Here is a 27720-nt window from a genome sequence, read left to right as displayed (position 1 = left end):
CAGATATATTACTGATATCATATTTAATAAGTCTATATCACCCATCCCTACTGCATTAAACATGGTGTCACATGACACACTTTATGAAAGTACATTTAACACTTTTTGTGTGGTGCAGAAGAAAAAAAAAGAAAGTAAAATAAAGTGTATTTTCGATAGTTAAAAACTTATTTTAATTCCTTTCTTTCCATGTGTATAACACTCCATTATCACATGTTGGCCAGATTCTGGTTGATTGCAGTGCAAGCCCAGTCCATGTGTGTGTTGAGTAACAAACAGAGCGGTGTCAGAAAATATCACAACATTCATGCCATATTTTTTGACTTTGATCTGTTATATTATTTTTAGGCTCAGCTGTACTTAATGTCATCTGCATATCTATTGTTTAAGGCTACAGTGATCTGTCAGGACACATTAAAGTGTGGCAAAACCACATTTATTGTTTGTATTTTGAGATAAATCAGACAGAATTTGAAAGTTTTATATCAAAAGTAACAAAGCACAAAGTTTATTGTGATTACTGTATGGCAGGCACTATGATTAGTGTTTTATTCACACATCGACAGAAAACAGACTAATAGCAGATCTTGGGAAAGATTAAAACAGAGAAACCAGTGTTGTCAGGTCAGTTCTGAGTGTTAGACAGTGAAGTCCAGCGGATTACTGCAATCTGACACACTTTACAGCACAACCTCGCTTTCATTTCAAATGCTGTCGTTTCTTTGCAGATCTGAGAAGACTCGTACATCAGGTGAATGAGAGCAGTTCAGAAAAACACCAGTTTATTGTGACATTCATTACACATTTTGCCTGAGGAAACAATATTTATCAGATCTTTCATTCAGGTATAATGGATTCTTTCTTTCATCAAGACATTTAATCAACGGCGACTGGAACGAAACACTGACATACGCACAGTACAGACTTGACAAGCACAGCATGTGGAAGCTGGATACATTTACCTACAGAGACACTGACACATTCTGACATGAGCACGTGCTGCCATCCTCATGCAAAGACAAAGAACACACAGACAAACGCTCCAGTGCGCGACAGACATCGCTTCGAGGCACTGCTGATAACCAACAAGCATGCAGATGCAACAAACACTGCTGTGCTGGAAGATGACCAGAGAAAAACCAGAACAAAATAATACTTTAGCATTAAATATTATACAAAAGAAAACAGCCGCATACTGATAAAGACTACAAGCTACGACGACCGAACTCAAGGCGGCATTCTTTCAAATTATAGGCTGAAGGTTGGGTTTTTTGTGTCCATGAGGAGGAAGAAATGGTCTTCTTCATTTTAAAGGGTCGGTCCAGAGCGATGTAACTGCACCAGCATGTAAAAGCATGTCAAGCTCCTAAAAAGAGTAACAGTCTATGCTTCCAAACGCACAGGTCAAAGTTCAAAAGCAGGGAAACGAGAGCCGTCCGGCTGGACCACATCTGAGAGATAATGGATGGCTCCTGCCATACCTACAGCAACAACACAACAACAGTCTGTTAGAGATGATTTACATCTTCTCACAATATCATCAGATCTCATGTGCTTAAAGGAGTAGTTCAGCCAGAAATGAGATTGTACTCACCTTCGGGTCATCCCAGATGCAGATGAGTTTGTGTCTTCATCAGGTTTGTAGAAATGTAGCTTTGCATCAGTGTCTCATCAATGGATGCTCTGCAGTGAATGGGTGCCGTCAGAATGAGAGTCTGATAAAAACATCTCATTAATCCACAAGTAATCTTGAGTAGTCTTAATGCTGGATGTGTTTCAGGTTTTGTCTTCTCCAGATGTTCACTGATGGACTGGAGTGCTGTGGATTATTGTGATGTTTTTATCAGACTCTCATTCTGACGGCACCCATTCACTGCAGAGCATCCATTGATGAGACACTGATGCAGTGCTACATTTCTACAAACCTGATGAAGAAACACACTCATCTACACTGTGGTTGGCTTAAAGGTGAGCACATTCTTATTTTTGAACTAAATATTTCAAATCCACAAGCAGTTTGTTTGTGAGGTCATGTTGGTCTGCAGAGGGTTAATGCAGGACCATCTCTGACCTCTAACTACAGAGAAAGCGGCGGGAACTCGAGCGACCAATCAGAGTGTGACTTTTAATGAGCATCTGAGTGCAGGAAGTGGGTTGCCATGACAACAGCCCAGATAGATCACTGCAGATGCTGAGCGTGATGCTGTCGGTGCATCTGGACTGAGCACAGAGGACAGTGGAGATATTATACTGAGAGAGAGGAATCAGGGAATAATGAGGGGTTCGATCCTCTGGGAACACATGATAGGTAAAATTGATAGCCTGAATGCACTGTAAGTATCTTTGGATAAAAGCGTCTGCTAAATGCATACATTTAATTTAATTTAATTTAAGATTTATTTTCAGCAAGAATGCATTCAATTGATCAAAAGTGACAGTAAAGACATTTCAACGTTGTTCAACACTGATAATAATCAGAAATGTTTCTCGAGCAGTAAATCATCATATTATTCTGATTTCTGAAGATCATGTGACACTGAAGACTGGAGGAATGATGCTGAAAATACAGCGGAGCATCACAGAAATACAGTACACTTTAACACAGATTCACACAGAAAACAGAGGATTCACACTGGAGTAATATTACACTGTTTTACTGTATTTTGATCAAATAAATGCAGCATTGGTGAGCAGAAGAGACTCCAACCCCAAACGTTTAAAGGTTTATATATTGTATATAAAGGATTAGATATATACACACACACACTATTGTTTATATAGTATACAATATAAATAGTTTTAATAAGCTACATGAAATTAAAAACCACAGTGATCAGTATTTCCACACAGAGAATGAGATCATGTGTAATGTAGAAAGGGGCAGAGAGCTTTAATGATGAGAACTGGCTGGAAACCACCTTCTTTTTACCTTCAAAGAGGGAATACGGGCGGTCAGGAATACGGCAGCCGTGGGTCCCATAGTCTAGACACCATTCAGCAAACTAGAACCAGATCAAAACAGAAAACCATCATTTGGAACACGAATTACAAGCTTGACCGTGCAAATCCATAAAGCATGTCCAATTCCTCATAATGTGATGAGCATGAATCAACTGTTGTGATGGAGCAATGTTTACTTCACTTTCTCCTTTTCACTCAGCTGCTGCACAAAGTGAAGAACTGGTCACCAAACTCTACATTTCATTAATCATCAGATTGATTCAAATAATGAATCAGAATGTGACTCAAGCAATTTGACTCTTACAACTGAAATCAAGAAAATAACAAAATACACAGATATCAGTATTATACAGAGATGAAACTGCTAACCAGCCCTGGATCAGACGTCATATATAGACTCACACAGAGCCGTGGTCAGGTGACCTGCTCTGTTTCCATGATGTCAGGTTTAATAACACGCCTCATTGGCTGTGAGCGGCATGTGTGTGTTCAGAGATGATGACCGCTTCACTAACCACACACAGTCACCTGAACATGCTTCAGAGCGGTGAGGGAGTGTGTGTGTGTGTGTTGCCGTACCTTGCAGGCCCGGTACAGGTACTTCTTGTCCTGTGTGGCGTGGTAGAGCGAGAGGAAGGCGTATCCGTTCCCCGCCGTGCCGTGACAGAGTCCATAACCCTTCCTCAGTAAACCTCTCTGCCAGATCACCTCTCCACACTCAGCTGCGTCTCGCAGGTACTTCTCCTCCTTGAAGATCTGCAGCGCGCACACACACGCACACACACGCACACACACACACACACATACACAATGAGCTCCTACAGTTGCAGACTGCAGACTCATTTGATTTCCTCTCAGAATCAATGACAAATCAGACTTAGTAAGCTTTAATTTTAGTAATTACATCATTAAAGTCAAATGCAATAATTGCAGACTGTGGCCTGCTCTGTATATTTACTGTCATAACCCTTTTGTGTGTGTGAGAGAGCATGAGTGTGTGCATGTGTGTGTGTGTGTGTGTGTGTGTGTGAGAGCATGTATGAGTGTGTATGCATGTGTGTGAGAGAGATTGTGTGAGTGTGTGTGTGTGTGTGTGTGTGTGTGGGTGTGTGTGTGTGAGAGCATGTATGAGTGTGTATGCATGTTTGTGAGAGAGAGTGTGTGAGTGTGTGTGTGTGTGTGTGTGTAAGAGCAGCTCCTGCCGTCCGTCTTCATTTGTCAGAGCTCTGGTGTAAAAGTTGCTGGAGGAAAAATTCACTTTCCAAATATAACACATGCTCAATTTTCTCTTTCAGTTCTCAGGCGATGCACAAAACAGAGATAAAGACAGACGGAGACAAAACAAGAGAGAAAAAGTACTCTTTCACACAATAAAACTCTTTCTTCTGATTCTATCTGACTACACATTTAAATGTGTGAACAAACAAGTCCAACTTTTGTGTGTGACATTTTTCATCATCACCAAGACGCCTGATAAATAAGGTTATGATGTTTAATAATGTGAGTGAGCACTAGATGTCAGTGCGGGCTGCTGTATGAAGAAATAACCTCACACATGTCCTTTAGAGCAAGTCTTCAGTGACAGATATCCGTCTCTACACTGAGAGAACGAGATGCTTTTGTTTGTTTTATTCACATCATAAAGGAACATAACAGGATATTGTGTTTATGAGAAACAGAGCCCAGAGTAAAATATCTGCTGTAAATCTTGATGTGGTGTGATCATGCTTCATACATTTCTATATAAATGAATGTAAACTTTGAGTATATTCATATACTCTTGCATGTGTACTGAGATGATGACGATGTGTGTGTGTGTGTGTGTGTGTGTGTGTGTGACTCACTCCGTGAGCCATGATGAGCATATGTATGACTCCAGGAGCTCCGTGGCACCAGTGCACCAGTCTGTCCGTCTCGTTGCTGAGGGATGATGGGTAATTACCCGAGCGAAACTTCTTGTGCCGCACGTAATCCACACTGGGCCGCAGCAGCTCACTCAGAGTCTCCTGACTGACTTTAGCACTCGGCTGTGAAGACAAACAGAGTTACACTCAATATTTTGTTTAAAACATGCTAAAAAAAACTTTTTTCTAGATTCAAGAATTTTATATATTAAATACAAAAAGGTATGAATAGCCTACTTTTCTGAATTACATTTCTTTTATTTATTTATTTTTGTCATAACGTCAAAACTATCCAAGTGAAGCTCGCCTGATATCATATAAGAAAAATGCTGCATTAAAAGATTGAAAATTTTATTACTTCAAGAAACTTTGCTCAAGACTTTATTATTATTATTATTATTATTATTATTATTATTTCTTAGAAAGAAAAAGCAAGCAGTTGTGTTACATTTGAAAATGTTTTACCATAACAAGAAAGGTACAATTGACATCTAAAAATATAAAATAATCTGACCTTTTTATGTCATGTGGAGTGACTTCTCAAAAGCATAATAAGATTTATGAATTATGTTAAAACCATATGAAAGCAATATGAATATGCATTTGCAGGAACTTGTGTTCTTCTGTTTTTATCTAGGATTGTTTTGTTCTGTGGCACAGATGTTGCATGTGTGTTGTAATGGCCCAGATTTGTGAAGAATGAAGTGATATCAGGAGCGTTCAGCACAGCAGCATCAAGCCTGCAGTGGTTCGGTTCTGTCAAGACCCACACACATCAATATTTATCTCATATTTCTCATTCCTGGTGTCCACTCTTGGCAGTTAAAGAGCGTAGCGCTCCAAGAGCTGCTGCTGTCTGAGTTATTAAAGACACAGATGCTCTAACACTGGAAGCACAGCTGGACCTGACACAGATACTGACCTGCTGCAGTGTAACACCAGCCACTGGACCACCTCCATCTGTGTCACCATGACGCACGCTCATGTTGCCGTGCCAACCAGTAGCAGGCCACACCCAATCAGCTGCAGCACACCTCACAGCTGATCCAATCAGAATCAACACAGCCCTGACACTGCGCTTATACTAGTGTTACACATCATACTGTCTGTCTGATGTTCTATTATACTGTCATCTACTAGCTTAGCATTCCGCTAATCAGTTAATGCTAGCTGTTCAATCTGCTAAGCTTAGCCTTTGATTCTAAACAGCCAGCGGTCATTCAGAAAGCGTCTCTGTTAGTGCACGGGATGAGAAATGAGGCATTCTAGTGCTTTTCGCCTTTGCTTTTCACTGTGTAGCCTGGAAACGGTCCATAAAGATGTAGCTTACATAGGAGCTTTATTTCACTCAGAGGAGCCATAATTTGCACCAAACATCTTCTGCAGCCAAGTATATTTCACTACCGGAAAGAGAATAAAGATGCACCAATATTAAAATCCTGAACAATGTCAGCAAGCTTATTCATGCTATGAACACTAACCAACAAATGTATGATTTTATAATTCTATACCATTTATTACTTTTCTATTCTATATGCTATTACTATTTAAAATAAAAGATTTAAGGCTAACCTGAATTATTTTAAAAGCTAAGTGAATTTAGGCTTTACAACATTGTAATGTACAGTAAAAAAAAAAATGGACATTGGATTTTACGATTTACTAAAGATTTCATTTAATGGTAATTAAACTATTTGTGTATTTAAATATTTATTGACCTTAAGTGACCATAAGATGATAGCAATAGATGATGAAATGGGAAAACTTCATTAAACATAAAGATTAAGTACTAATTTAACCCTAAAACGGGCGACATACCCTGAGGGATATGAACATTTGAGAAGCTGTGGGGAGAAGCAGTGAAAGCGTAGCTCTCATTTCTTGGTTTCATCTTGGAACAGAAACATTGTTGTGAATATTTAGATGAGGTGACTTGTTTTTTCATTCTTTGTCTAGCTCACAGGAAGCATTTTAAACTGCATGGCCACATGTCGTGGGGTAAAGGTGGATCTCGTTCACATATTTACACACTTTGGAGGGGACTTACCAGTTCAAAAAGCTTTTGCTCAATCAATATTTGCTTATTATGTTTACATTGACATTTTATAAATTAAAAAATGCTTATGTTTTTTGTAATTGGTCTCTAAATGTTTGTATCTCAGGGGATACGTCTGCCTTTTTAGGGGTATACGTAAATCAAGATATTAAACATACAGTGTGTCTTTTTGGCTTGTGCTTTTTTATTTTTGTAATCTTGACAAAACACATATTGTTGAACAGGTCTGACAGTCATATTGTCACACAGTTCCATATTTGGTGACTGTTTTTTAATAGAAGTCATGTTGTGACAGAACATGATTGATTTGTAACAGAAAACAGTTTGGGTGTAACCCAGTGGTTATTTTTGGTATAGCGTCCAAAGAAAATCTCACAAGAATTTTTGTGATATCAACTTCAAATTTGGTTAGAAATATGACCTTGATTTTATAGCAATTTTAGAGTGCAACATATTTAATAAAATATTTATATTATATAAAGTAAAAACAATTATCTTTACTGTAAACTAACTTTTATTACATTTTTATACTTACTTTTTTATGCTTTCACTCCAGCAATAATCTGCTATGTGTCTTCTTTAAAAAGAGACCAACGTTAGCTCTGTACTCCGAAGCGTTCAGGAATTACAACCATACTGTAACAAGCTCTGATAAACAAGTGTTCGGTTTCCAGTGAATTTATAGCCTCAAAGTGGCAATGTATGTGAAATAAAAACATTAAAATCAAATAGAAGAGGCAAGTTTAGAAAAAAATAAAATCATGAAATTGTAATATTTGACTCCCAATAAGATTTTAATTAATTTGCTGATGTCTCTTTATGGGTTTGCCCTTTTTAGGGTTAAATAAATCAAATTCTTATATATCATTGTGTCACCATTTTCCGTGGTGTACCTCAAGGATACATTCTTGGTCAACTTTTATTTCTAATCTTGCTTCCTCTTGGTCAGATCATTTAGGTTCATGGTCTGAACTCCCATATCTATGCTGATTGTAGACAAATGTATCCAACTCTCCAGCCCAATTCTGTTTTCCTCCTCCTACGATCACTTCCTGTCTACACGACCTCAATGCGTGGATGGCTGAAAACTTCTCATTACTGAATGCAGACAGAAATCACAGAAATCGTGTTAGAAGTCCCTAAATCTCCTCCCAACATGACATCTCCAGTCGTACTGACAGAGTTACAGTAAATTATTTACCCATTACACAGAATAGTATTTGATTGTAAAGTATGCTTTGGACCTCTTATCAGACAGCTTGTTAAATTCAGTTTTTTTTCCACCTTCGCAGCATTGTCTCATAGAGTTCAAAAGAACAGCATTTATTTGAAATATAAATATTATAAATGTATTTACTCTCACTTTTGATCATTATAACCCGTCTCTGAACTAACATGTGAACAGTAGTGTGTCTCTGCTTGACTCTTTACTTGGAGCAACAATTTGATTACAGACCTGCATCTATAAACACTGATGTGATTAAGACTTCACTAAAGGGTTCGATATTAAAACTTAATTTACTTCAGTTAAGCGTTGTTATCTGTCTCACAGAAGGGTGCTGTGTCTGCATTAAAATCAGCTTCTTAAAATGTGAACGATGCATTTGTGCGTCCCTCAAATCTGGGCTAAATGCGTGCCATAGTCCGTCCGGGCAGACGTCCAACAAATCCTGTTTACAGATCAACATCTTAAAGTTCAGGATAAATTATTCATCACCTCTGCGGACCTCTAATCAATCTTAGAGCCGACTGCTGTTAACTTTAGCTAATATAAGAAAGAGTACAAGAGTCAGCAGCTATTTTGGAAGAAGGAAAAAATGCTGTTTTTCAGTGCCTCCTGCAGTCAGTTATGCTTGAATAGATTATTTAATGTTGCATCCATCAAATAATTGGAAAAGTGTTGTATGTGACAGAAAATGCTCCCTGATGCAAAAGCGATGTGGCTGGGGGAAAATAAAGAAATACATGTTTTCTGCGCACTGTGTTTTACAGCTGCACAATCAGCTATCCTAAAGACAAGAAATTAATGGAACAAAGCGTTCAAACAAAAAGGCAACACTGCTTTTGAGCTGGTGTGAACCCTGAGAGTGTTTAAGTGTGTTTGGTTCAAGCCCTTCCTTGTGCCAAAACTTGCAAAAATCTTGCTTTTTACTGGAGGAAGTGTTATTCTGGATTATAGACTCTATGTGTTTGAGTTAAAATCATCTTAATGCTGGATGTGTTTCAGGTTTTGTCTTCTCCAGATGTTCACTGATGGACTGGAGTGCTGTGGATTATTGTGATGTTATTGTGACTCTCATTCTGACGGCACCCATTCACTGCAGAGCATCCATTGATGAGACACTGATGCAATGCTACACTTCAAGAAACAAACTCATCTGCATCTCGGAGAGCCTGAATTAACAAAACTATTGCTTGAATCAAATTTTTTTTGAACCTGGTTTCGCTTACATTTGTTGCACATTATCTATAAAAAATGAATTAATACAAAAACATTAACTCAGACTCCGAGATACCAGTTTGACTTCAGCTCAGGTTGTTGTTATTGACATTTTGCATAAATTGCACATGGCATTACAAAATTAGATGTAATTATAACATCACTTCCAGATACAACAGGCCTAATTCAATTATTCTAGTTCTGATTATTGAATGCTTCCATTAATGATTCTTTTACTACTTTTGTGAAGAAGACACACGACCCCCAGCAGCTCAGTTTCATGTGATGAGCTCATGTCAAACAGTGTGTTTGCAAACACTAAAGCGATGTGAGTCTCACCTGCAGGAGCATGTAGTAGATGCCTGCCAGACCGTGAGCTGCTCCCACATACGGTTTCTTGTGCCACTCGTACAGCAGCGGACAGCGCTCCGCCTTCTTCTCCTCTTTAGACAAGTTCTTTCCCGACTCCAGAATAGCTGTCACCACCTCGAGAGCAAGAGAGAGCGCACTGGGATTAGATCAAAGTGTCGGTCACTTTCCAGTAATCAGCAGGTTTATTCACAGCGGTTCAGCAAAGGTTGAAGAACTGATCAGCAAATGACTGCACTGCAGCAATGCCACAGAAACCTAACAGAACTGTCTAGAATACTGTAAATCTCACATCTGGACTATAACAATGTGTCATGCATGGATTCTTCAATTCTCTTGTGTTAAACAGACAAAATAACAACATGAGGGCTTAGCTCTGTGCGTCTCTAAACAGCGCTGTTATTACCTCGCTAGTGAGAAATGTCATGTGTAGTCTTTAAGTTGCTACACTATAAAGGCTAACTGATAAAATCATTAGGGCAGCGCTGACAACACTTTTGTGCAAACTGCGTGACTGTTATTACAGTTAACTATGTGAAGTGATATGAACAGTAACGCGGTCAGGAGAGCTGCCTGGAACTACACTCACCGTGCGTTTCCCAGAAGATAATCGCACACCTCAGAACGTTCGTCAGCCAATCAGAATCAAGCATTCCACGAACCCGTGGTATAAAGGGTTACACTCATGTTGGGTATGTATGTTTGAAAATGCATGCTTTAAATGTTTCTATGAATCAATACTTTGTAAAATGTATCATATTCTTGTTATTATATAAGTTATGTTCAAAATTATACCCTGCAAGTGCAGAACCATTCGGACCATGTGACTGATAAGATAACATCTGATTTATGAATTGGGAGGAGAAACGTATAACACCATGAGCAAAGACAATATCTAGTTAGTCAAGACAGCATTTGGGGTGAGTCTAACCAACCAGATTAAATACTCAGGACACCATCAAATTATGCTTTTTAGGTTTCTCTTTTTGCTGCACTGTGTCTTGATGCTGCTTTGTAGCACTCTTCTCCTCCAAAACCACGAGGAGAAACACTACTGCGTCTCAGTGACCAGCCGTAAAACAGTGATTCTGTCCAAATGCCCTTTAAAATCTTAAATGATTCCCTTTGAGCTAAACTGACCTGATCCCTTACAAATGAAAAGCCTCGCACAGTTTTCTGAAGCTCATTCTCTGCAGTTCAGAGCGAGACACACATGCAGTGCCCATGAAAAACAGATTCAAAACCAGGTTCTGAGTAATTGCATTCGCAGTTAACGTCGCTGAGGCTATTTCAGGCAATGGACCACAATACTGGACAATGTGCATTCAGCACAAGCTATAGATTCACCCAGGGATAAGAAAGACCTCCGGTCAGCAAAGATGAGGCGGCATCTCTCTCTCTGTGAAGCTGTTTAATAAAGTGTGAGCTACAACAGTGTGTGTACTCCAGCGTGATCAGCGACACGTCACAAGAGAGATGAAGACTGCAGAAGCATCTGAAGTTACGATCAAACAGATGCAGATGCTGAGAGCAGAAACACTACTACTGTGTGTGTGTCATCAGGCTATGAAGACCGTTATTACTCACAAAATCAACTTCAAAAATATGTATTCGGTTTGATGAAGTTGTGCTAAGTTAACAAATGACAGCAGGTTATTTAAGCAATATTACATGAGCATTAGTAATGCTGTACTTAATATCAGCATGTAGGGAATGTAATAATAGATTCAATATACTTTATTAAGATGTCATATAGTACATGTAATATATTCGGAAAATAATTTGTGGTATCTGCACGTCTAATCTATCTTATACACAAAAAAGGTTTTCAGGGAATAAGTGCAATAAGATTGTAACATCTAAAAGCAGACTTCCACAGTTGCATTGCTATGATATCAACCTTGGTCGGAAACTAGACATTTTTTGTCTTTGTGAGACGTGGCATTACTCAAATGAAAGTTACAATCTTAATTTGGCTTTGCCACCTGGATATGCTTTGATAGACCTCCCCTCACTGGTAAAGGTGGTGGTCTTGCAATTTTTCATTATTCTGATTAGTCTGCCTCTGTAATTAGCACACCTGTTATATCTTCATTTGAGTGCCTGGTGAAAATTAATGGCAATGCTCCTGTACTTCTCATACTTATTTATTGTCCTCATCAATTCTGGGTGTATGGGACTGTTATAATTTGACTCAGCATGTTGACTTCCCTACGCATTAATACAGCCAGACACTGGATTCAGTTTATACTACAGCTCTGACATGATGAATTGCTTCATGGTCTGATTGCGGAGCTACCTGTGATTGATTGTGTCAATCTTCTATTCTTGATATTGTGGTACCTTTAAAAGAAGGAGTTGTTTCTTTCACTCGGTCATCTCCTTGGTACACTAAGCAATTGCGTGCTCTCAAAGTAGAGGGAAGGAAGATTGAGCGCTTATACAAAACATCTAGTTTTACTGTCCGTAAATTGATGTATGATAAGCAACAGCTGAAGAATCATCTTGGCCTTGATTACGCCAGAAAGGTCTTCTACTCACACATGATTAATGAAGGTGTTGATAACCCAAGAAAGTTGTTTAAAACAATTAGCTGGTTTTTGAAAGTAAAGATTACATTTACAAGTGCTTGTCAAATAATTAGAATATCATCAAAAAGTTGATTTATTTCACTAATACCATTCAAAAAGTGAAACTTGTATATTATATACATTCATTACACACAGACTGATATATTTCAAATGTTTATTTCTTTTAATTTTTATGATTATAACTGACAACTAAGGGAAATCCCAAACTCAGTATCTCAGAAAATTAGAATATTGTGAAAAGGTTCAATATTGAAGACACCTGGTGCCACCCTCTAATCAGCTAATTAACTCAAAACACCTGCAAAGCCTTTAAATGGTCTCTCAGTCTAGTTCTGTAGGTTACACAATCATGGGGAAGACTGCTGACCTGACAGATGACCGAAAGATGAACACTGACACTTTGCACAAGGAGGACAAGACACAAAAGTTCATTGCAAAAGAGGCTGGCTGTTCACAGAGCTCTGTGTCCAAGCACATTAATAGAGAGGAGAAGGGAAGGAAAAGATGTGATAGAAAACAAGTGTACAAGCTATAGAGATAACCGCACCCTGGAGAGGATTGTGAAACAAAACCCATTCAAAAATGTGGGGGGGATTCACAAAGAGTGGACTGCAGCTGGAGTCAGTGCTTCAAGAACCACTACACACAGACGTATGCAAGACATGGGTTTCAGCTTCACATTCCTTGTGTCAAGACACTCTTGAACAACAGACAGCGTCAGAAGCGTCTCGCATCAGAAAGGACTGGACTCCTGCTGAGTGGACCACAGTTATGTTCTCTGATGAAAGTTAATCAGGGTCTCAGAGTCTGGAGGAAGAGAGGAGAGGCACACAGTCCACGTTGCTTGAGTCCAGTGTAAAGTTTCCACAGCTTCCAAAGCTACCCTTGCCTTGCCTTAAGGACCATGGCTTAATTGGCCAGCAAACTCGCCTGACCCAAACCCCATAGACAATCTGTGGAGCATTGTGAAGAGGAAGATGGGATATGTCAGACCCAAGAATGCAGAAGAGCTGAAGGCCACTATCAGAGACACCTGGTCTCTCATAACACCTGAGCAGTGCCACAGACTGATCCACTCCATGCCACGCCGCATTGCTGCAGTCATTCAGGGGAAAGAGCCACAACTAAGTATTGAGTGCTGTACATGCTCATACTTTACATCTTCATACTTTTCAATTGGCCAAGATTTCTAAAAATCCTTTCTTTGTATTAGTCTTAAGTTATATTCTAATTTTCTGAGATACTGAGTTTGGGATTTTGGGATGACCAGCACCTGTATATGAATGCATTAGTGAGAGTGATTGCGTGTGTGAATTATTTCTACATGGCAGCGTCTCTTTAGTAGTGACACCGTGGGATTTAGTTATTAACAAATATATGTTTGAACTTTACAGTTTTTAAGCAATTTTATTGAGAAATCACAGAACAGCGTTGACAGTACATTTCTTCGCAGAATGATTCTGTGTGGAGTGATCTGTGTGTGATGTACGAGCTGCTGTCTGTAATCTATGTGTGTGTGTGTTACATACAGCAGCGCATTAGATGAGGACAGTGATTAATTCACCTGTACAATAAACTGTTCAGAATGTGCATTCTCCCATTCAATTTCCAGCATCCAATAATATAATCGCACATCTTGTGGACCTTTCGGAGTATACATTTATTTATTATTTTAAATGTTTGGAAACGATGCGAAATTGAGGAAGCCCTTCAAAAATGTATTATTCTGTTGTGCCTTCTATAGGACTGGCGACTGTCGACCGTCAAGCTTAAAGGGGGGGTGAAATGCTCATTTTCACTCAATATCCTGTTAATCTTGAGTACCTATAGAGTAGTACTGCATCCTTCATAACTCCAAAAAGTATTTAGTTTTATTATATTCATAAGAGAAGGATAGCGTGACGTGTGGGCGGAGCTAAAGAATCACGAGCGCCAGTAGGCTTTTGTGTTGAGAGCATGTGAAAGCTGTGACACAGATCCAGAGGCTGAAATTTAACAAGAGCAGCATCAGCAATCAGTCTCTGTGTGGTATGTACTGAAACTGTATATATTTGCTTAGCGGTTTTGGAAAATGACTAAGTTCCACTTTGTCGTCTTTTTTTTTTTTTTTTAAGCTGTACATGTGGAAAGTGCAGTTTGATGACAACATCGCATGTTATTTACTTGATGTGCTTACGCGTCGATAGCTAAGTTAACAACACAGAGATATTTGAAGCAGTTTTACTCACCGCATGTGGTTCCAACACACAAACTGGGCCTTGTTTGTAAAACAAGCATCTTCGAAATGCAGGGAACAAACAAAAACACTTGCACAACTCCGTTGATGCTCTGTAAAAATAAACTCCATCCACTGGTCCCTTAATGCTGTTTCTCTTTTGGTAATCTGTGCAGGGTTGTCTTGCCCTGGCAACCAAAAACACACTTCTTTTGTGACATTTGGCGACGCTCTCGCTCTGATCAGTGAAGTCTGTTGTGCTCTCAGTGCTCTGCTATACTGGAGCGCGCTCTTCCGGCAGAAGTGCCTCAGGACCCATATAAGGAAATTCCGCTCCATCTAACGTCACACAGAGCCATACTCGAAAAACACTTTCCCAAACTTGTGACAAACCGGAAGGAGTATTTTTGGAACAGAAATACTCCTTCAAACGTACAACTTAATTTTTGAAACTTTGTCATGCATGGGAATCCAACTCTTTAACAGTGTAAAAAACTCAGTATGAATGAAATAGCATTTCACCTCCCCTTTAAAGTTTATGGCAGAGCATTGAAGTCGATTAGTTGGTGCAACCCCTAGTGTTCACAGTGTGTGTGTGTGTGTGTGTGTGTGTGTGTGTTCACTACTGTGTGTGTGCACTTTGCATGGGTTAAATGCAGAACACAAATTCTGAGTATGGGTCACAATACTTGACTGTAGGTCACTTTCACTTTTTCACTTCACTTTCATTTAAAGTACATTACTGCAAACTCACACTGCAGCACATCTGTTAGTTTAGTATATGGGTGGATGATATGGCAAAAATATCATATCACGATTCACAATTTTATCATGATTCTATTCTTTGTCATGTTGTTTTTACCATTTTACATGATGTCAGAGCAGCACAGTCCATTTTAGTATAATAATCTATGGTCAAATCGTAAAAAACAAATTCAGGGGGGATGGTGTGGTCAGTTTCTTTCAGGGTGGGGGGGTCCCAAAGCTAATTTTACACAATGATTACAAAATTTGTCTAAAAAAAGGTTTTAATTTCAAAAATGCTAATTAAACAATATTTTGCTGAATGTGTTTTTGCAGGCACCTTGGCTGCTTTAGGAAAGTCATGGATAAAGATGACAACAGAAATGCCCGCAGGTGGCACCAAATCCCTGTTTTAATAATTGATTTATTGAATCATTCAAATCAAACGATTCGTTCAAAACGGCTGATTCTGCTAGAAACGAAACAAGTGAATGGACCGTTGAATCACTGGCTCACGTTTCGTTCAAAAACAGACTCATCCAAGGAATTAAACACTGCATTGCTCGACACTGTTGAATAAAATCATTATATGTATGTGCTGATATTCAGAAAAGCATATAAAAACTTAAAAACTGAAACATGGGTATGTTTGTTACAGTACAGAGTTCTGATTGGCCAGTCGCTGTTATTTAGTTTGTGAATTATTAAGTAGAGAATTTTAACATTTAATTTGCACAGTACATTTTACATAATGCTTTTTGTGATTTTACTCCCACCAGGGGGATGCAGCTTTGAGAACCAGAAATCGCCCTCACGTCAGATTCAGGTCAACTACAGCTTTAATCTTCCATAACTACTGAAGCAAACATGCCACACAAGTGCATGACCCTCCTTCAACTCGCTGCTCTCGTCTGTCCACATACGCTGGGAAACTGGACACTGGCCAATGCAGAGACTGTGATGTGTGAGGTGCAGTAAAGCAGCCCACGAGAGGTGCAGGTCAGAGGATTAATGCATCTGCTGCAGACACACACACACAAACGCTCTCTAGAGACGCATGCAGACTCAAGAAGATGAGTTCTGCAGCCTGTTGTCTTTTCGTGTTTCTGTATGAATAGAAAGCATCTGTGATCATGAGTAGCGTGGGAATCACCTTTGTGATGGTGGTCTGGTCCACCGTGTCTGGCCCGAGCTCTTTGTTGAGGTACAGCAGGGCGTAGAGGTATCCGGCTCGTCCGTACAGGAGCTCATCAGGAACATCTGAGTCTGGACTGAGCACTGAACGCTGGAGCTGGAGCAGTCTGGAGCACAGACAGAGGAGAACCGTTATAACCCCTGCAGGACGGTACTGACCACTGCCAAAATAACACGTTACCAAACACTCTGTGCAGCACACGTGTTAAATGCAGCAGCTAACGTGTATCCATGTTGATACTGACAGGCCTTTTAAAATAAGAATTAATTTATCTAAAACAAGTATATTCAAATTATTATGTTTTTTTTATATATATCTGACAGTGTATATATATCATATATTTGCAGACACAAAACGGAAGAATAATTACTCATTTATCTATTTACTTTTATTTGTTTTTCAGTAGTTTAATTTGTAATTTTAATTATAAATTATAAATACGCAGTATGAATTTGTCAGATGATTTGAGCCAATGATTGTCATGTAATTTCACAGTAAAGCTGCTGATATTTTTCATTTTATGATTAATTTTAGATTTGTAGATAAAATGTGAAATATGTAATGTATTTCTGTGATGCTCCGCTGTATTTTCAGCATCATTCCTCCAGTCTTCAGTGTCACATGATCTTCAGAAATCAGAATAATATGATGATTTACTGCTCAAGAAACATCTGATTATTATCAATGTTGAACACAGTTGTGCTGCTCAATATTTCTGTGGAAACTGTGATAGATTTTATTTTTCAGGATTCACAGATGAACAGAAAGCTCAGAAGAACAGCTTTTATCTGAAATAGAAACTTTGTTACATTATAGATGTCTTTATACCATTTTAAGCAATTAAATGTAACCTTGATGAATAATGTAGTAATTATAAAAAAATAAATATAAAAACACTACTGACCCCAAACCTTTTCACGGTAGTATATTTCTCCATTATATAAAGCACGCTATTCTCTGGTATAATATAAACATTAAAAATACACACAAATAAGTTTAATATGATTTGAACATTATGTAGCATTTCTTCTTCTTCTTCTTTAACCTAAAGCTGTGTTTGAACAGTGAGAACACTTTGAGCCAGTGCTCATTCAGTAACGAAACACTGATGAGAGACGCTCAACACTTCAGCTGTGGCTTAGACCAGATCTATTTTGTGTATTGTGACTCAACATTTGTAGGGCGGCACAAAATAGGATTGTGTTTCTGCGCAGCTCGTCGGTGAACAACAGCTCGGTGTAGTAAACGCTGCTCCATGTGAAGGAACACACGTGTAGAGATTTAGCTCTGATTACAGAACCTGCTTTACTGACGAGATGCACATTCAATATAACATGCCTTTATCATGCAGCCCTAGGATATTGTATAGTTGTATAATATCAGTGTCACATTTGCAGTGGTGCAGACATTGGGGAGAAACAGCACTCTTGGTTAATTTAAGTTTTGTGCATCATTTTTGTTTTGTTTGCAAAACCACAGCAAGCTTCCCCAAACACACTCGCAGAGAGCAGACAGTGGAAGCGACCAGAGATTACAGACACAGAGAGAGTCAGAAACACTCTTACTTGGTGAGGCAGTCCTGGGACTCGCTCTGGTTCTTTAAGAGATGATGAAGCACTGCTCCTACAGCGAGCGGCCCGGCGTCTCCACACAGGAAGGACACGCGCCGGCCGTTCAGGTTCCTCAGCGCACGTTTGATGTAATCCAGAGCGCGCTGCAGGTGCGAGGCGTCCTGTGTCCCTCGATACAGCTGCAGGTACAGCAGGGCGATGCCTGGCGATGACATCACCACCAGCATATCACAACATCTCACCTTTCACATCACAGTTTGCTATTTCTTTACGTCTGAAACATTTAGATTCCCGGAGTTGAATGTCTGAGCTTCACAAATGCAGTCAATACTAACAAATGAGCACTGAATGAGTTTATTTTCTTATCTATGCTTCCAAATAAGGATCCAAATAATCTTACTTTTTAAACAAAAAATTAACAGCACACCAATTTATTTTTTCTGGGTATTAGTCCATGAAGCTCAGTACTTTAAGTGTTTGGTGTTCACCTGTCCAGCCCGTGTAGGTGGAGAAGTCGTGTGGATCTGCAGTCTTCAGGCCCTCCTCCATCTGTTGGAGAAGATCTTTGATCTTGCTTTGCACTTTCTTCTGAAAGGCGTCACTGATCTATTTTCAGGGAAGGGAAAAAAAGAGTTCGTGAATAAGATTCTAAGCTTTATTTGGCCAACCGTTGTTTTACTAATGAGTTCACATGAAGAGACTCTGGCACTGAATAATGTACAGCATTGTGTTTGAAAATGTAGCGGGCCAAATACAGAGCCCTGTGGGACCTCCATCATAAATTTCTAAATATATGGATACCCATGCATCAGTGTAAACTGCACCTTAGAGGCTTCTTTGGAAAAGCAAAGGCTTTTATGTAATGCACACACACTAATTCTACGCATTACATAGAGCAAACATCTGTTACTCAAAAATACTGATGCACATTCTGATGCGTTAGCTTTGCTGAGCATCGAGGCCTTCTGCTGTCTGAGGAAAATTAAATAAAGATGTATTTCTGCAGAGATCCGCTGAACCAGAGACATGAGAAGCACTGCTGGGAATACACAGAGAAATCCAGCGCAAATCTTCTGCTCGTTCCCCAACAACGCAGAAAACAGAGATTAGACAGCAATACCACGATAATCTGATATACAGCATGTGCTGAATGATTGCCATAATCATGTACCATGTGTTTTTGTGTTTGTTTACATGTCTCTCCAGTGTAGTTCAAACAATAGCATGGTATTTTCATACTGGATGTCCAGATAACCATAGCAACCACAGCTTTTGATCAAAATTAGACGATGCCTAAAAATATATAGCTGCACATTTTGTGACACTACAGTTCCACAAGCCTCTTTCTGCCATGGAATAATAATTAATAAAAAGGTATTCGCAAGTTTTTTTAAATGGCAATTCGAACTGCTTTTGTTTTGTTTGTTTTCTCCGAACTGCAAGACATAAACTGATTTTTTTCCTTATAATTTTGCGTTTACATCTCGCAATTCTGACGTTTCTATTCTTCTATAAATTCTGAGTTTAAGTGTTGCAATTTTCAGTGTGGAATAAAAAAATTTAATTCAGATTTTATTTCTCACAAATCAGATTTTACATTTCATAATTCTTACTCTAGGTCTTGTAATACAGATTTTACATCTTACATATCAGAGGTGTTGTTTCTTTCTTTCATTTTTTTATTCTTTTGTTTTGAGTTTGGGTTTTGTCATTCTTATTTTTATTTTTTGCTATTATTTTGGTCATCTCCTGATTCTGCCTTTTTTCGGAATCCAGAATTATATCGTGCGATTCTGAGAATTATAAGAAAAACGTCAAAAACCAAATGTGGGTCACTTTGCATTCTAACGCTACTTTTCTTTTTTAAAGATGGATGTCTGACAGGTATGAGCTAAACATGTGTGTGTGTGTGTGTGTGTGTGTGTGTGTGTGTGTGTGTGTGTGTGTGTGATTACAATTAATCATCAAAATCACATAATAATCTGCATAATCATGACAGCCCCAATCCCAATTTCTTTACGAGTAAATCTTTTTTAATGTCACAAACCCTCTTTATTTTCAGCCATCCGCTCAAATCTAGAGTGTCCCAGTTCCCATCACACACAGATCATCTGTGTTACTGGTCCATCGCTCGAGTGACAATCCTGAGTGTGAAGATCTGGAGTCAAAGCGGATTAACTGACCCTAAGAGCCCAATTCAACCAGGAGCATTAAACCACAACTAATCCCTGACCATGATGAAGAATCAACGGTCAGACAAGACAAAACAAGCCTGAATTCAGCTATTAGATTATTATAAACTGTAATCTGTTACTGATTATCACAGAAACTGTAGTTAGTAACAATCTTTAATCAGACTACTTCATGACTACTTTTGACACTTTACTTGATCACATTATTTTAAATAGGAAAATCTTGTAAAAATACAAAGAGTAATAAAGTATATTGCATTAATTTTAATTATCAACATAAAGTACATTAAACATTATATTACACCAAGGTTTCCCAGACTGGGGTTCGCTAAGGAACTGCAGGAAACTTATGAATTTAATGAAAAGTTTACAATTAATTATATCATAAAAATTTAAAATCATTTTAAAATAACAATAAAAAAACACTTAATAAAAAAGATTAAATATTAACCAAAGAAACTTGAACATGCAAATGTGTTAATTATTAAAATGTTTATCTTAAAATCTCAGGGATGCTTCAAATAAATATACAAGATGAAAGAGGTTCAAATGACAATAGATTGGGTTTTAATGAGTTTGACAGACAAGGGCCTTCTAAAGACACCGTAATTAAACAACCAACCGAGTGATAATTAATTAATTGCTATTCTGTGAATAACGTTAACGTTAACGTTAATAGTAACGTTAATCCAAAAAAAAAAAAAAAAAAAAACATTCTGATTACGAGTATTTTAAAATCTTATTTACTCTAATTACAAGTATTTTATTTATATCTGATTATGTAACGTTAACCAGTTACTGCCCAGCCCTGTTTATGATATAAAAGACTAGCTGTGAAATTAGCTATTAGATTAGATTGAGAGAGACGAGTGCTGATGAGTTGCGCGTCTGAACACAGATCTCGTGCGGCGCGTCTGACAGAAGCTAACATGCTAAAAACAAACCAAACCACGCGAGATCACAGACCTTCCCGTCGGCGTCGAGCGGCTCCGAATCACTCGGGGTCCCGGAGGCGTCCTGCTCCCGCTGCTCCCGGTGGTCCCGGTGGTCCGGGAACGGGTTGATGAAGCTGCGCTCCTCCATCTCCGCCTCGGAGCCCGTGACCAGCTTCAGCCGCTTCGACATGTTCTCGCCCATCGCGACGGCGGCCCGCCAGGGACACTCTGTCTCACTACGGCACAAACGCGTTTCGGTCCTGATGCTGCTGCTGATGATGATGATGGGGAGGCTACTGATGAAGGTGAGGAGTCACTCCGACAGTCTTCAGGGCTCTGTCCCTAAGGAAACGTGCAGATACTTTAACAGAAACTTAATTCGAAATAGATAATCATATTTACTGTATTTATTGAATCAAAACTACAGTAAAACAGTAATATTGTGAAATATTACAGTTTAAAATAGCTGTTTTCTGTGTGAATGGATTTATTTTTTTCGGATATTTTTTCTCCACCTTTATTGTTTTTAGTTATTAAAGTGTTTAAATGCTACATTCTATGCTATCTGAAGGTGTGTGTGGGTGTGTGTGTGTGTGTGTGTGTGGGCGTGCGTGCGTGCGTGCGTGCGTGTGTGTGTGTGTTATTAATCACCACAGTTATCAAGAGGCCACTTGTGAAGACATCATGCATATTAAATGAGAATTGAACTGGAAAATATTCTCATTTAATGCAATATGTAAAATTAAAGTGGTGTGTTGTCTATGATAAAAATAAAAACCTTTACATTGCAGTGATGATGTACGTCCATTCCACTTTAATAACTGATAAAGAAAATAATGTCATCAAATGGTCAAATTAAAGTTTTGTGCAAAGAAAAAATAGTTGGATACAAAGATCTTATGAGATGATGAAAATATGTTGTATGTGCTTCTATGGTGTAATATTAATATGGCATTATCCAACAGTAGCTGTGTTAATAGTCAGGTGAGCTGTGGAGCCCAGAACTGCTTCAAACATCATGATTCAATCAAAGTTCTGCCAACCACAGCACGATCTGTGATGAGGATGAGGAGGATGAGGATCTAAACCAAAGCAGAGGTCGCTCGTGCAGATTACAGGCGACACAACAGCATCTCATTCAAGAAGAGTGGACGCGTGCTTACATTCAGGTCCGGTGCAGAGTCCCGAGGAGATCAGCTGAAGCCGGTCCGGATCGAGTCAGATCTGCGCCTCCTCACACCTCAGCGATGATGAAGAGGATGAAGAGGATGAAGAGGATGTGTCTGCCTCTGTCTTCAGCTCATGTGGAGGAAACAGATGGCAGTTCCGCTCTCCCATCCAGGATTACACGGCAAACAAATCCATAAAGCCCTTCAGTCTCGTGCACACAATCTCTCGCGCGCGCCCGCGCTCACTCACACACACACACACACACACACGCGCGCGTTGTCGTTTACGGTGCAGAAGTCCTGCAGACTGGCGACTGAGCGATGACGAAATCTAAATATCCACTCCTAGCCTGTTTATGATGCAAGCCCGATATAAATGTCTCCAATCATATTAATTCTAGAAGAGTTGACTGCAGGAGGGATGATGCTCCCTCCATCCGGGCTCCTTCGAGAGCGATTTCATCTCACGCTTCTTTTTTCTTTTTCGCTTCGAGTTTGTATCTCCACTGAATCAAAATAATAAAGTAATTGTGAGTTTTTGTCTATCAATTCAAATTGCTCAAAGCTGTTGTAAAATACTCTGCTAAAGATTGATGAAATGTATATTATATTTGCAATAGATACAATTATTTAAACAGTGTGTGTGTGTGTGTGTGTGAGACTATTTGAGCCTATTTCCATGGCTGGTATCAATATTCTAATATCTAGATATCTTGTGTTCTATAAATAATTCTTCCGTCTGAAGACTTGACTAGATGTGAATAAGGTTATTGGACGTCCTGCGGTTGGGTAATACTGTTAAACCTGAAACATACGTGCATTTTTCCAGCATCTGTTATTGCTGTCATATTCCATAAATCACTGGGAGGAAGTGAACTCTGGTATAGTACTGTATGTGATTCTGCAGTCAGATCTTCAGGGCTGCTTCAGTTTTGGCCAAATTACAGAGAATATCGCTCTAAATATAGACTCCATCTGTGCTTCTTAGCAAGACACGTCCCTCAGCAGAGCTTCTGTTGTTCATCTCCATTCTTCTGTCGTGTGAAAAACACAAAACTAAACCTGTATTAGACAAAGATCAGCCGTCAGATTTCACATCAGCCTTCTGAGCAGTTTGATGCAGAAAACACTTAAAATAATGCCACCCTCTTTACAAATCTTTACTTTGAGAGTGTATTTAATTCATACATTATTGCATTTTCATTAGATTAACATCATCTGAGTCAGAAAGATATTAAGGAACTAAAGAAAAAACAAAAACAGTCAACAATATTAGTTTGTACACCATGTCAGACATAGTATTTACTCGTTACCATTGCATGTAGTACATCTCATATCTCAATATCACTTGATTTCATTTGAATTTTTAACAGTAATTTCTTACTGTAAACCAGAGATGGAAATAATTATAAATGTCTTACAGTGCAAATCAAGAGTAAGCATGAGTAAAATTTTATTTCATTTCAGTGTAGTTTTCTAGAAACCAGAAAATAATGAATAATGTTTTCTGGCACATGTCCTGATCTGATCTGTCTCGTCCAGCGGCTGCTGCGATGCCAATCAGTCTAGGAATCGCTTAAAGGTTTAGTTTTTCTTCTTATTTTACCAAAAAAGACTTTTTCTTACCTAATCACTAAAAGACTGAAAAGTAAGTCATTTTATACTAACCTCAGATTTGGAGCATAACTTGTTTAGAGTTATGGCTCTGATCTCCATGCATTTCTAGAGCAAAACATGGTTTGGGAAATGATTTGTGTGAAATGTTTGTGCTCCATAGCATTAAAGTTTAACACAGTTTAAATTGGAAATTTCATTTTCATCTCTTTACTCAAATTAGTGTTTAACAGGTTATAAATGGATCTTAACTCTTCCATAAATATAATTTGACCCTCCGTCCATCAGAAGGCCTTGGGTCGTCAATTGGAGAGACAGTGCAAAAGAACTGGCCTTGGAGAACATAAGCAGATGTATTCTGAGCATCTGGTTTCCTACAAGGCAGCACTGAAAGAGCTAAATCATCGTTTTATGCTAATATTATTGCTAATGGACAGTCTTTTGCAAGGACTTTGTTCAATACTGTTAACAGACTGTTGAAACCTCACAATACTGTTTCACTTTCTCCCAGTCAATGTGTGTCCTATTCTAATTTTTTAAACTCTAAAATTGACAGCATACATTATGAATTGGTTAATTCTGTTTTGATGTCTAGTGATTATCAAAATGGACTTAACCATATTTGTTGGTCTGCAAGTATTTTCTCTAATTTTGAACTGCCCTCAGTTGATTATATTACTCAGCAGATCATGAAGTCTAAGTCTTCCACCTGTTCACTTGATCCCTTACCTACTGTTTTAGTGAAGTCCTGTTTCTCTTCAGTTTCTTCTATTATTACAGCTATTGTGTGTTCATCAGTATCAACTGCTACAGTTCCCTCATCTTTAGAAATGGCTGCTATCACTCCAATTATTAAAAAGACTGGCGCTGATCCTAATGATCTAAATAATTACAGGCCTATTTCTAATCTCCTTTTATTTCAAAAATACTTGAAAGAACAGTAGCAGCACAACTTGAATCACATTTACAAAGTAATGACATTTACAAGCATTTTCAGTCAGGTTTTCGACCCAAACACAGTACGGAAACAGCTCTCGTTAAGGTTATAAATGATCTTCTCCTAGCTGCTGATTCTGGTCTTCTGTCCATTCTTATTCTGTTAGATATTAGTGCTGCATTTGATACTATGAACCACTCAGTATTATTGGAAAGGCTGGCATAGGAATAGCTAATATGTGCAGATTAAGAAAACACGTTCAGATCCTGTCTAAATTACTCATGGTGTTCCACAGGGGTCGGTGTTGGGTCCGCTTTTATTCATCATTTATATTCCACCTCTTGGTCGTATTTTTATTTCCTATGGTATTAATTTCATTTTCTACACTGATCACACACAAGTGTACATTTCTACAAGAACTTATGTTTCTCATCCCCCTCCTGACTTTACTAAATGTCTCCAGGACATTAATATTTGGATGACTAAGTTAAATACCAATAAGACAGAAGCCCTCCTTGTAAGATCTAGGTCTTTCTTATCTAAAACTCAACCCTGTACCTTGTTCATTGATAATTGTTCAGTCAATATTTATGCCCAGGTAAAAAGTCTTGGAATTATACCGGATGGTTTGCTTTCGTTTGGTTCCCATATCAGTAATATTTCACGTTCTGCATTTTTTTATGCAATATTGCTAGACTTCGTTCTTCACCCTCTCAACATACAGTAGTACTGAAATTATCATGCCTTGGTTACATCTCGAATTGATTATTGTAATTCTCTTTTATTTGGCATTCCTGAAAATCAACTTCATCGATTACAGTTCATCCAGAATTCAGCAGCTAGGATAGTTACCCGTTCCTGTCCTTTCGCTCACATAACTCCTATTCTTTTTAAGTTGCATTGGCTTCCTGTTCATTATCATGTACATTACAACATTAGACTTCTTATCTACAAAGCTCTTCATAATTTGGCACCTCATTATTTCCAGATCTCCTCCATTTGTACTCTGCTTTGCGCTCTTTGAGATCATCTTCTGCACATTTATCGTCTGTTCCTAACTTCAAGATGAGTTCCTGTGGTGGTAGTGGAACGTTTTACCTTTGCACATTCTCCAGCTGGATTCAGTTTCTCATTTTAAAGTTCAGATAAAAACCTATTTGTTTAGAATTGCTTTTTAATGGTGTTCTTGTTTAATGTGTTGTTATAATGCTTGCATTTTATGTTTTGTTTTATTGTACGGTGTCCTCGAGTCTCTTGAAATGAACCTATAAGTAAAAGGCATTATTATTATTATTATTTAGAATCCCCTAAAAATACACAATATTAAAGAGAAGAAAACATTATTGGACTAAAATATAGTACATCTATTTCACTCAAATAAGATATAAAGTTGCAATATAAAAAAGTAAGAGAAAAGTTTCCTGGAAAGCTGGACTGCTCAAGTAACCCATCCATCAACTTAAAAATTCATGTGAAAATGTACAATGTACAGCTGGAGATGCATTAAATATGAAGCGTCTGAGTCTCACAGCAGAGTGCAGAGAGATGTGAAGGCCAACAGTGTCCCCTTCTGGAGGAAGATCTAGATCTAGACTTCCACACAACCTGCTTTCATTCTCCAGCCTCTCACAGAGAAACAAGCGCCTCAGAAATCAGAGGAAGCTCGGACTGACCTTCAGATCACTGAAGCAGACTGGGGAAGAGACAAAACCAGAATCTAGTTTAAAAAGTACAAAAAATAACAAACAAAAACCAGTGTGAGGTGCAGTCACACCTGCAAATACAAAAAAAAAAAAAAAAAAACGATCACATTGTGATATATGAAGACTCAAATATAAGACACAGATACACCTCGCAGTTAGGAGAAAAAGATACAGTGCAAGACACACAGCTGTAGTTTCATGAAGTAAAGTCTGTTTGGGAGATGAGGTTGAAATTAAAAAATTAAAGGTATATTGTAAGATACAGTTGCAATTACAAGAAATAAATTCACATTGTGAGGCTGAGATGTCAAGTATCAAATATGAGAAAAAGTGATTGTTACAATGCAGTTATGAGAAAACTCACACCGTAAGATGTTAAGTCTCAAAAAATGAGAAATAGTTACATTGGGAGGAAGTGTCTAACAACGTAGCAGTTTCTCAAAAAAATAAGGTGAGATATATTGTGATTTTTGTCATAATGTCAGATATAAAGACACAAGAAAGAGAAAAAAAGGTAAGAATTATGAGCAATAAAGTCACATTATGAGATGGAAAGTAGCAATTCTTGTGAGAAATAGTCACTGATGAAAAAAGTCACAATGTTAGATATAAAGTAACAGTTATGAGAAATAAAGTCACATGAGATGAAGTTAAAAGAGATACTGTTGCAATTCTACAAATAATTAAAATCACATTGTGACATATGAAGTTGGAATTGATGAGAAATTTGAGCAGCTTTACAAAACTGCATGTGTCTACATTACACAGCAGAAGTGAATGTGTGTATTTCACAGAAACACACAAGTCACACACACTTAGCTTACATGAATTCATCTGATACAGAAGCTCATTAAAGCGATGATTACAGGTGTGATCATAATGATTACAGTAGAGAGGAGGTGTTGAGGTCACCCGGGGTCCTCGCAGGGGTCAGCATCATCTCCCAGAGCCCCAGACATCATCAGGAACACTACTCCAGAGTTTAGGAGCCAGATGGGAACGGGATCTCCCTTCTTCAGTGGACTTAGACATACTGGGTACTAGTAAAAGTCCAGCGTTTCTTGACCTTTAAGAGCCTGATTATAGAGCATAAGAAGATGTGTGTGTGTGTGTTTCATACCTTC

General features: G+C 38.4%; 1 protein-coding gene across 1 annotated transcript; it reads right to left on the bottom strand.

Moving 5' to 3' along the window:
* Positions 1-483: 483 nt before the first annotated feature.
* lancl2 (LanC lantibiotic synthetase component C-like 2 (bacterial)) lies at positions 484-22609 on the bottom strand. The gene is made up of 10 exons (XM_026238275.1): positions 22337-22609; positions 21205-21515; positions 18535-18652; positions 18041-18248; positions 16434-16581; positions 9701-9847; positions 4806-4988; positions 3541-3717; positions 2930-3002; positions 484-1481 (listed from the first exon to the last, which is right to left on the bottom strand). The coding sequence occupies exons 2-10, from the start codon at positions 21373-21375 to the stop codon at positions 1405-1407; spliced, it is 1302 nt and encodes a 433-aa protein (XP_026094060.1). The 5' UTR covers positions 21376-21515; positions 22337-22609; the 3' UTR covers positions 484-1404.
* Between the last annotated feature and the right edge of the window lie 5111 nt (positions 22610-27720).

The sequence above is a fragment of the Carassius auratus genome, chromosome 49, assembly GCF_003368295.1.
Source record: "Carassius auratus strain Wakin chromosome 49, ASM336829v1, whole genome shotgun sequence".
NCBI lineage: Eukaryota > Metazoa > Chordata > Actinopteri > Cypriniformes > Cyprinidae > Carassius > Carassius auratus.
This window is presented reverse-complemented; position numbering and strand designations above follow the sequence as displayed.